General features: G+C 38.0%; 1 protein-coding gene across 1 annotated transcript in view; it reads left to right on the forward strand.

The window, feature by feature from the left end:
* Positions 1–4,608: 4,608 nt before the first annotated feature.
* LOC101571310 (S-adenosylmethionine decarboxylase proenzyme-like) overlaps positions 4,609–12,110 on the forward strand; it is an 8,283-nt gene continuing 781 nt past the window's right edge. Inside the window, exons 1-3 of the mRNA XM_004643956.1 lie at positions 4,609–4,642; positions 9,712–9,787; positions 9,924–10,930. Of these exons, the coding sequence (XP_004644013.1) occupies positions 4,609–4,642; positions 9,712–9,787; positions 9,924–10,930 (1,117 nt within the window). The remainder of the gene's footprint in view (positions 4,643–9,711; positions 9,788–9,923; positions 10,931–12,110) is intronic.

Below are 12,110 nucleotides of genomic sequence, written 5' to 3' on the forward strand. Positions count from 1 at the left end.
GCACTATGTTTTGTGGGTTTTTTTTTTTTTCTGTTTTAAATACTTTTTCTTCATCTTTAGCTATCAGAAGTTTAATTCTATCTGGGTGCATTGGCGTATGGCTGCCTCTGGAAGGCTGAGGCAGAAGATTGACAGGTTCAAGGCAGCCTAGTAAATGTAGTCATTTATCAAAATCCTGTCTTAAAATAAGAAAAAGGTTGAAGATGTTGCCCAGTGAAAAGGGGCCAACCTCTAATACTACCGGAAAAAGGCTACCTATGATGTGGGCAGGCATGAATTTCTTTGCATTTAATCTGTTTTTTATTTTCTTTGTGCCTTGAACTTCTAGGAGGATGGCTCTTCTTGTTTGCTGAGGACAAAATATTTTTAGCCATCATTTTCCAATTTTTTAAATTACTATCCTATATTTAAGCAGCTTCTAATGGCATATTTAGCTTGCTCATATTTTAATGGCTTCTCACATTTCATCATTTTTAATAATTTTTCTCTAATTGCTCAGTTTGACTATTTTTTAATTGATTTTTAATTTTATTCTCTGTTAACTCCATCATGCTACTGAACTCATTCAACAATCATGGTATTTTTGCAGTAGGGTATTATTATTATTATTATTATTATTATTATTATATGGTAGGACAGTTTCAATAATTAACACATTGCATACATTCTTCTTAGTGGTTAATTGCCAAGGCCAAAATAAAGCAAGACCTATGCAACAAGAATTGTAGCTTTTAGGTCTGATAAGGTCAGTGAAATCCCCTCAGGATTTATCCTGAGATCCTATACCTCAGATTGTAGAACCTTTGTCAGTGTCAGACATGTGGATGAGTCATGGCCATTGCTTGGCCAGTGTGCTCTCTGTGAAAGCCTGAGAGAATGTTTTCTCTCCATGTGACTCTCCTTAGGCACACTCTACATCATCGATCACTTTCTTCTTTGGCCCCATAATCTCCTTGATCAGAAAATTTGGGACACTACCGAGTTACATGACATTATAGTACAAGTTCTCATATGTCCTGAGTCTTAATTGACCTTGGAAGGCTAGGGCCAAAATGTTGGCTTTCCTTGCGGCCCTCTTTTTTATCTAATTTTGGTCTGCAAACTTAGGTTGTTAGCCCTCCAGAAGACAAGCTTATTGTTATTACCATACAACCTAGGCTGCTAAGCTTAACCTCTCTACCTGTCTGCATATCAAACATCTTAGGCATAACATGGAACAGGTATTTTTCATCAAGTATTGATATGTTGAAATTTAAGTCCCTACAGAATATGATGAAAAATATTTAAAAATTAGAATATATTTTTAAAATAGGCATAAAGAATTATATAATTCTTATGTTTACATGTAAGTTCAAAAATCTCACCATATACAACCTTGAAGCAGGACAGTCCAAAACATTCCTTTTCCTGTCTCCTGCCTTCATTCACCACCCTCTTCGTTTTGAACAATCATCTACCCAAGAGACAGCACAGCAGCAGCTGGCATGTCATGACAAGCAGCCCGTATTCAGTAGACCAGAATGACAGGCAGGGTATTATATTTTTCCTTGATAAAATTTGCAGTGGTTTCTTCTTGATATCTTTTATTTCTTTACTAAAGCTTTTTTATTTTAACAGTTGCTGCAAGTGTGTTCGCTGTTGCTTCTGGAAGCGTTTGTATGGTAATTACAGTAATGCTTTTGCTATGTAATTCTAACTCCTAATGCTATTTCAGCATTGATGTCTGCTGGTTTTGTTTTCTCATGTGAATGGAATGTATATGATTATTCTTACATCAAGTCATTGTAGACATTTTGTGTTATTTTAAGAGACTTGGAGTCTTACTTAATTCTACTGAAAAGACTAATGTTTCTGTTCCAGTGTGTTCATACCTCATGTTCTAACCCCCTAGTGTGGACTATGGCTCCACTGTCAGGTAGTTTGATGTTCAATATCTTCATTTTGCTGTCTTCTCTCTTGGGTATGCAGTTCCCAGAGTCTGGGTGAGGGGCCTAGACTGTCTTCTCCGTGCTTCATGCCTCAAGTATGCTAATTAAGATTAAAAAAAGCTATATATGCCTGTGGGTTAAGAAGAACTCCTACAGGTCCTGACTTTTGGGAGTGACTTCTCTGAGCTCCTCTCTCTCCATGGTCTTCTCAGTATTTTGGCTTCCTGAGCTTCTGCTTTTCCTGGGCTCTCTGTAATGTGCTTGCCCTGCTGAAGCAAGGGAAACAAGATTAAAACAAAACAAAACAAATGGCATTTGCAGAATTGTTTTGAAACTACAACTACATGAAAAGCAAAGGTGTCACTTGCTGAGAGTTTTGGATTTGAGTTTTCCAAAAAGAATTTAAGTGATGCCTTAGCAGCAGAGTCTCCTTGTTGCACATGATAAAACACAATGAAACCCAACAAAAAGAAAAAAGGAAAGGTAATCTATGTATTTTCTCTCAGTATTTCCTGTTTCCAGTCTTCAAGGGGAGCCCTCAGCAGCTCTCTTGCTCTGCCTGCTGGTGTTCACTCCTAAGTCTCGCTAATTGTGTGGAGTGGGGGTTCTGTAGGAGAGGAAGGATAAGCTCACTGTCTATTCGGTATTATGCTGAATTCTCCAACCTGGCTACAATAGAGAAATGTTCTGTGTATGTCGTGGTTTGCGATTTTGCAAGGAAAAAGTGCAATGCAGGACACATTTTATAAGATTATTTTATAAAGAATCACCCAAAGAATCATATACGAGGAGTACATGGAATCTACCCACACACTAAAGACCAAAGAACCCAGTTGAGGGCCTGGATCCTAATATTCTGCATGAATCCAGCTGAAAACCTAGAGCTCATAACAATGCCTTACACAAATCCAACTGGAGATCTAGAACCCATGACAAAGTCTCATGCAGGCCTGCTTCATGGATCTGCACTGGGAAGGCCCAAAGGTCAGTAGTTGAAGCTAACAAGTCTATATTGGTGGGATGAAAGATCTGTGCTAGCAGCCTGAGGGATCTGAACTGGATCCAGGAAGCAACCCTCAAGGTAGGTACCAGAGCTCTCTGAAAGGTACCATATCCATCCTCAGCAATAGTGAGGTCCCGAGCTCCTCCAGTGATAAGGGAAGCTGAGTTCCCATCAGGAAAGCCAATGCAACAAGCTTCTTCAAATCACTGAGCAGTACACCATCTTCCCCTCCAGACCTAGGAAGCAATCCTCAAGATGAGAACCCGAACTTCCCAAAAGTTAACCATAGCCATTCTCAGCAATAACAAAGGTCCCAACCTCCACTTCCAACAAGAACAGCCAAGTTCATTAGGAAAGCCAGCATGACAAAATCCCCCAGCAGAATAGCCTAAGAGAACCAACAGCTTCCAACAGCTCCATTAGCTTCTCCAAACAGCGTCCCTAACAGCGTCCCAGCAGCTTCTCAGTTCTGCCTTCTGCTGCTGGCAACAGTCCTCACGTAGGCCTCCCACACCCAGTGCCATGCTTGTACAGTTCATCTGGGTGTAACAAGTTGACTGCTACAGTCTACAAGTAGCTAATATAAGTGTTTGGTCCAAGCTTCATAGCTATGTGCACTGGGAAAAGTTAACGTCTGCCTATTCTGTCTCATCCAGAATCAGAATGCTATTTAAGTCTTCATTATTTATTTCTTGAAGAATGTATTAAGATTATATTTATTGTAATGATTATCATAAATGTTGTTTTATATTGCTCATGCTAACATTTCATTGGAAATTGTGTACAATAATAAAATAAAATCAAGGAAAAGCATTATTTTTACACAGTAATTTTTTTTTTTTTTTTAGGAACCGGGGATTGAACTCAGGCCCTTGCACTTGGCAGGAAAGCGCTTATTCCACTGAGCCATCTCCCCAGCTCTACACAGTAATATTTAGTCTCTATGCTATCCTCTAACAAAATTTATAGATTCTAGGATGCCCTGATTTGGGTATCAAAGAGCTTACATGGGATGAAAAAAATACCTTTATATAAATATGAATTATAACATCGAAAATAACCATCTTTACTTTAAATTGGTTCTAAATACCTTGGGAACATCTACAATGGGAGTCCCTCAGACTGGCTGTAGCACCAGTCAGGAAGAGGGAGGGCAGCACATGTGAAGCTAATACAGCAAGAGCTGGGAAAGAGTGACACAGCACGACTAGTGGGCCACGTACACACGGTGCTCAATTTTCAAGACCTTCGATATATAAATTCTTCCTCTGTGTGCTGTCTGTTGTTGCTAATACTTCACTCTTATTATGATTTGCTTCTAAATTCTTCAAATTCTCTGGAATTGCATTTGTTAAAAATACTGTGAAGCCTAAGATAGAGGTAGATTCTTCCTTTGAGAGTTTCTCATTGTTTGACCTAGTTGTCTAAGTGTAGTAACAATTTGAGGCCACTTAGATTCTTGACTTTATAATCCATTCAGCTAATATAGGTAGTGAGAATTCTAACTCTAAACTGACAGAAAGTTAGGCTTGTTATTATTTCAACATTAAAAATTATTCTAGCCTTTATTAAAACAAAAAAAGAACACTAAGAACTATTGTGGTACATCATAGAGGTTAGGTTAAAGGCTGAATACAGCAGAAACTGCAGAGGGTCTATAGGCAGACTGAAGGAGTCATGCTCAAAGCATTGTCAAGAGGAGGCATCAAAGGTAAGTGATTCTAGATAAACTACTTCATAAGTGGCGAAGGTAAGCACTGCCGTAATCAATATCCACGGCAGAGTATTTAAAAATTTTCATGCTCCACTTTTTAAAAAGGCTAAAAATTAATCAATAAAATAACTTCTACTCATGTCAAAAAGGTATGTTGTATTAACATCAAAAATTCTGAACAATGATTATTAGAACATGGAATAATTAATAGGGTTACTCTCACCTCACTGATGGCATTGCTTGTAACTTTGCCTAACTTTTGAAATAATAGATTGATACTGTGACAATTTCAGAAATATTATGATTTACTAATAGATAATTTCCTAAACTGTTCCCTTATCTAAAATAATAAAATTTCATCTATTGATATAATATTCCATGGTAACATATTTAATTTTAATGACAAAATAAAAAAAAACAGAGCCCATAAAGTTTCACCTTGATTTAATTTTTTACAATCTTATGTATTTGTTTATTTATTTGGTACTTCTTCCTACACAGCTCAGACTCGTAGTGATCCTCCTGCCTCAGCCTCCCCAGTGCTGGGATTACAGGTGTGTGCCACCACACCTGATTTCGGTGCCTGCTCAGTGCAGGGCCAGCACGGCATGTGGTACAAGGGATTGAAACCAGGTCCTTGCCCTTGCCAGGCAGATGCCTACCCTGCAGAGCTATTTCTCCAGCCCCATCCACACCTTAATTTAAATTGAAGTTTAATCAAACAGATCTCAATAAACAAAATATACCTGGCTTGAGAATACAGTGCATTATTCCAGATATTTCTGTTTTTTTCTTATAGAAAAAATGTTACTTTTAGTATGTTCTTCCATTTTCAGTTATTTGATATTTGAAAAGTTTAGTGTACTCAGTTGAAGCACAAATGGAAGCAAGACCTCATTTCTTTATTTATGTGTGTGTGTGTGTGTGTGTGTGTGTGTGGCCAGCTCATCCCACCAGGGGGTGGGGCTGGCTGGCATGTGGTGCTGGGGGATTGAACCGCGGTCCCTGAGCTTTGTTAAGCTTGTTCTAAGTAGGTGCTTTAGACCACTGAGCCATCTCACCAGCCAAGACCTCATTTCAACAGATTTTTTTTTTACTCTTTTGACTGTTTAAATATTAAAATGGAAAATGTTTCTTGGTAATATTTGCAAAGACCTTTCCTTGGCATGTGAACTACTCTGGTTAGTAAATAAATCCAATCAGCCTATCTCACAGAATACTTTGCAAACATTATTTGTGTATGTGTTAGTAATTACTCTTGTCTGAAATCAGTGACCTCCTTCTACTCACTGTGAGCAGAAAAACTCACACACTTCTTTTGTAGAATACGTTATGTATAAACATGGAGAGATTAACTCTACATACAGAGAATTACTATATCACAAGTTATACAAACCATTTTTGCAGTTTACGAAGCTTTTTCATTTTGTTTCAAATTTATCTCTGACTGATAGATAAAAGCATAAACATTATGCATATTAAGGCACATCATATAACATTTTAATACATGAAAACATTGCGTAATGTTTAAAGCAGGTTAAGTGGAACTATCTCCCAAACATTTTCATATATTTATAAGGAAAACTTTTAAATTACTCTCCTCTTGATTTTTAAAGTGTACCATAAATTATTGCTATCTTTGCTCACCTCACTCTATGAGATCACACCAGAATTTCTTGTAGCCTATCCCAGCTAGTTGACTTTCCTCCATCCATCTCCCACATCAACTCTTGCTATTCTTTGGCAACCACAATTCTGCACTCAGCTTTTATGAAATTGGCTTGACTTCCATGGAATATTTGACAGATACATTTGTTTCCCTAAGAAATAAAACAAAGTAACCAGTGGCTACTACAGAAAACAATAATAGGGAAACCTGGGTTTTGAGTTTTTATAACAGAAACTCTCTCTCTCTCTCTTTTTTTTTTTTCTTTTTTTTTAGAAGCCGGGGATTGAACCAAGGCCCTTGTGCTTGCCAGGGAATGCTTCTTCCACTGAGCCATCTCCCCACCCCTTGAAACTATCTTGATTTAAGAGTTTGATGCATTTTTCAAGCTCTAAGATATTTTAAGCCACTCACAATAGTTTTCATACCATTATTTTGGGTCCAGTACTTTAAGCACTCCCACCCTCTTAAATTTTTCATGGGCTTTATTTTACAGAGACGTTTCAGGTTTACATAAAAGTTGAGCAGCAAGTGTAGACAGTTTCCACATTCCGCCTCGTTCCTCTACAGTGTGTCCTATTATGAGTGCCTTGCACTTCTGTGAAATGCTTATTACATTTAAATCAATAGTGATGCAGTCTTAGTAACTAAAGTCCACAGTTTGCACTAATATAATGTAGATTCTATCTATGAGTTGAAGAATGCAGTATTTGTTCTTGATTCGAGACCCATTTCATTTGACCTCATTATGACCAGTTTTATCTGGTTGTCACTGATGACTGAATTTCATTCTTTCTTGTGGAGGGACAGTGTTCCATTGTGTACGTGTACTGCTGTTCTCCAGTCATTCATCAGTTGATGGATACTTAGTATGTTTGCATTCCCTAGTCATTATGACTACACTTACACCAAACACAGGTTTGGCATAGTGTTTCTTTGACAGGATGATTTCATTTCTTTTGCATATAACCCAGTAATAAGAGTACTGTATTACATTGTAATCAAGGTAATCAACTACGTACCACCAACAGAATGCAAAGAATTCCTTTTCTCTATATCTTTACTAGCACTGGTAATCTTTAGTCTTTTATATAATAGCCATTGTTATTGGGCTGGAGTGTTATTCTAATTCTTTTTGAGTTCTGGGGATCAAAACCAGAATTTTAGCAGGCAAGCAGTCCAGCAGTGAGTAATGCCCCAAACACTCATTATGGTTCTGATTTGTAGTTTTCTTTGTCTTTCTTTCTTTCTTTTTTTGATGTATTTAGTACAGGGTCTGTAGGGTCGACAGGGTCTCACTACATAGATTGGACTCACAATGATTCTCCTGTTTTCAGCCTACCAAGCACTGGGATGCAAGTCACTGCACCCAGTCTCAATCGCTGTCTCAGCATGCCCTGGGGGCAGGGCCTGCACGGCATGCTGGAGATCAAACCCTGGCCACCATGCTCTGCCTAAGCAGGCGCTTTAGTCCACTGAGCTATCTGGCTGTCCCTGATTTGTAATTTTCTGATGATTAGTAAATCTGAACGTTTTCTTCATATATCTGTATGCTATCTCTGTATTTTCTTTTTGAGAAAAGAAAATTTGGGTCTGTTGCCTGTTATTTAAATAAGTTTGTATTTTTGTTGTGAAATAGTTTTCAGAATTCCTTCCATATTCTGGTTATCATCAGTCTGTTACATACTTAGTTTACAAATGTTTTCTCCCATTCTGTAGATTATCTGTACATTCAATTGCTTATTTTACAGAGTTTTTCAGTTTGATGCATCCCCACTCATTTTGTTCACTTTTGTTTCCCTGTTGGGGTCTTCTCTAAAATAGCCTTCCATATTCCTATCTAAACATGGACAGGTCCCTCGCAGTGCCCCACTCCTCTGCACAGTTTTAACCATTACTCATTTGTGTTTTATTTAATAGTTGCATTTGCTTCAGGTCTTATGTTTAAGTATTTGACACATTTTGAGTCAATGTGTGTGTGTGTGTGTGTGCGCACACGCGCAGTTCATAAGAGGTAGTGATCTAATTTCATTCTTGTGCGTGTGGATATCTACTTTTCCAGCATCACCTATTAAAGACTGTCATTTCTTCATTCCATGTGCAATGAAGCCTTGTAGAAAGTCAGCTGGCTGGATGGGGCCAGCCTGATAGCTCAGTGGGCTAAAGTGCCTGCTTAGGCAGAGCTCAGTGGCCAGAGTTCAATCCCCAGCATGCCATGCTGGCCCTGCCCATGGGGCATGCTGAGATGGCAATTGAGACTGGGCGAGGTGGTGCATGCCTGTAGTCCCGGCACTTGAGAGGCTGAAAACAGGAGAATCACTGTGAGTCCAATCTACATAGTGAGACCCTGTAGACCTTGTCCTAAACACAGAAAAAAAAAAGAAGAAGAAGAAATCAGCTGGCTGGAGATGCAGTTGTAGGCACTCTATTCAGTTTCATTGTTGTGTGACATAGTTTTATGCCAATACCATGCTGTTTTGAAAACTATAGCTCTGTGGTGTGTTTGATTTCCCATAGTGTATTTCCTCTTTTATTGTTCATTTTGCTTGGGTGAATTTGGATATTTAATTTTTTTGTGTGCTGTATAAGTGTTAGTTGTTTTTCTAGTTCTGTGGAGAATGTCTTTGGTGGTTTGGTAGTAGTTACACACTATCTGTATGGACATATTCACAGTGTTGATTCCTCCAATCATGAACACAGGATGTCTTTCCAATGTTTGGGTCCTTTTCAATTTCATTTACCAGTTTTTTAAATAATTTTCATTATACAATTTGTCTCTTGAGTTAATTTATTTGTAAAAGTTGTATTTTATAGCTATTTTAAATTAGATTGCTTTCTTGATTTGTAATGCAGAAAATCTGCTGTCATAAATTAATGTTAATAACTTTTATGGGCCAATTTTGTATCCTGATACTTCTCTGCATTTATTTGTTAATTCTAACGGGTTTCAAAAGAGTTTGGGGGATTTTCCTTATGTAAAATCATGTCATTGCTAAACAGCAATAATCGGACTTCTTTCCTGTTTGATTGACCTTTATTTCTTTTCCTTGTCTGGTGATTCTAGCTAGGACTTGCAAAATTATGTTGAATAAAAATGAGGAAAGTAAGAATCCTTGGCTTTCTTATTTCAGGTATGAGAGATTGTTCATTTTCCCTCTATTTAACATAATGTAAACTATACTATAGGTTTCAGAAAAATAGTCTTCATATGTTAAGGTATGTTCCATGTAACTAATTGTTTGGCCTGGCATTTTATCAGAACTTTTGAATATGAAGTGACCTGGAATTGTCTCAAGCCTCCTTTTTTTCCATAATTTTATTGAGAAACAAATAGCGGCTTACACAGTGTGGCCGGCGACATTAGCTAGCGCTCGCTCTACTCTCTTTAACGGGGAATCAGCGGACTACAAGAGACTGAACTGTATCCGCCTCTATTTCCAACAGACTCACGTTCAACTTTCGCTCACAAAAAGCCGGTAAAATTTTATTAATCCTTTTTTTAAAAAAGGAATCTGAGCTTTGTAGCAACACAGCTGGAACAATCCACAGCGGCGGCGGCAGAAGAAGAGATTTAATTTAGTTGATTTTCTGTGGTTGTTGGTTGTTCGCTAGTCTCACGGTGCTGGAAGCTGCGCATTTTTTCGAAGGGACCGAGAAGCTGCTGGAGGTTTGGTTCTCCCGTCAGCAACCCGACGCCAACCAGGGATCTGGGGATCGTCGCACTATCCCGAGATCTGAGTGGGATATAATTTTGAAGGATGTACAATGTTCAATCATAAGTGTGACAGAAACTGACAAGCAGGAAGCTTATGTAGTCCGTGAGAGTAGCATGTTTGTCTCCAAGAGACATTTCATTTTGAAGTCATGCGGTACCACCCTCTTACTGAAAGCACTGGTTCCCCTGTTGAAGCTTGCTAGGGATTACAGTAGGTTTGATTCGATTCAAAGCTTCTTTTATTCTCGTAAGAATTTCATGAAGCCTTCTCACCAAGGGTGCCCACACCGGAATTTCCAGGAAGAAATAGAGTTTCTTAATGCAATTTTCCCAAATGGAGCAGCATATTGTATGCGACCTATGAATTCTGACTGTTGGTACTTGTGTACTCTGGATTTCCCAGAGAGTCGAGTAATCAGCCAAGCAGATCAGACCCTGGAAATTCTGATGAGTGAGCTTGACCCAGGAGTTACGGACCACTTCTACATGAAAGATGGTGTTACTGCAAAGGATGTCACTCGTGAGAGTGGAACTCGTGACCTGATACCAGGTTCTGTCATTGATGCCACACTGTTCAATCCTTGTGGGTATTCAATGAACGGAATGAAATTGGATGGAACTTATTGGACTATTCACATCACTCCAGAACCAGAGTTTTCTTATGTTAGCTTTGAAACAAACTTAAGTCAGACCTCCTATGATGACCTGACCAGGAAAGTTGTGAAAGTCTTCAAGCCAGGAAAATTTGTGACAACCTTGTTTGTCAATCAGAGTTCTAAATGTCGCACAGTGCTTTCTTCACCCCAGATTGAAGGTTTTAAACGTCTTGATTGTCAGAATGCTATGTTCAATGATTACAACTTTGTGTTTACCAGTTTTGCTAAGAAGCAGCAACAGCAGCTGAGTTGTTTAAGAAAAATGAAGAAAAAACGCAAAAAGAGAACACATATAGAAGGTGGTGGCTGCTTTCTAGATGTTGACACCAGGGGCCATGCCTTCCATAACTGCCACCTTGTAGTTGCAGAAAGCCCTAGATGTAATGATAGTGTAATCATTTTGAAGTGTATGCGATATTATATCAAGGAGTTAGATATCTTGCAAAAAAATAGCAATGAGAGTTTCAAATCAAACTGATATGACAGTTTCAATAATTAACACATTGCATACTCTCTTCCTACTGGCTATTTGCTGCACAAGATGCAGACATGATATCCTGTTTACAAACACTATTAGAACAAATCCTTCTATTCATTATCAAACCTCCTTTTTGTATCTCTTGCTAGATCGTGTGGTGCTTGTCCTCCTTAGTGTGTCACATCCTTGCAGCCTTGAAGGAAATCTCACTTGATCATGCAGGATGATCTTTACAGTGTGTTGTTGGATTTTGTTTGTGAGCATTTTATGTGGCACTTTTGTGTCTCTTCATCAAAGGCATTTGGCTGCAGCTTTCCTTCTTTGTTGTGCCCTTGTATAATTTGGCAATCAGAATATGTTGATTTAAAGAATGCATTGGATGAACCTGTTTATCTTTTATTTCTTAGAATGAATTAAAGAGAATTGCTTTTACTTTTTTAGACATTTGGTACAATTTAGGAATGAAGCTATTTTGACCTGGACATTTACTAGATGGAGGATTTTTTATTATTAATTTATTTTTATTATTTGTTGTCTGTTTTCAGATTTTCTGTTTCATAATAATTTAATTATGGCAATACATATTGGTCTAAAAATGTGTCCATTTCATCAAATTTGTTTGCATATAGCTGCTCTTAATAGTTTTTAATGGTCCACCACTTGGAGGAGGGTACCAGGAATCGATGTTATTACCTTGCACTTGCCAGGCAAGAGCTGTGGCACTGAGCAGCATCTCTGGCTCCCCTCAATCACATTTTTGTGATCAACTATAACACTTCTTTTTTCATCTCCAAAATTGTTTGAGTCTTCTCTTTGCTTTTCTATGTTTAGCTATAATTTTTGTTTATTTTATTTATATTTTCAAATAACCAACTCTGTTTAATTGATTATTTTTCTTGTTTTAGTTTCTATTTATTTTTATTCTGACTCTTATTACTGCTTTCCTTCTA

This window comes from Octodon degus, unplaced genomic scaffold, assembly GCF_000260255.1.
Source record: "Octodon degus isolate 3935 unplaced genomic scaffold, OctDeg1.0 scaffold00186, whole genome shotgun sequence".
NCBI lineage: Eukaryota > Metazoa > Chordata > Mammalia > Rodentia > Octodontidae > Octodon > Octodon degus.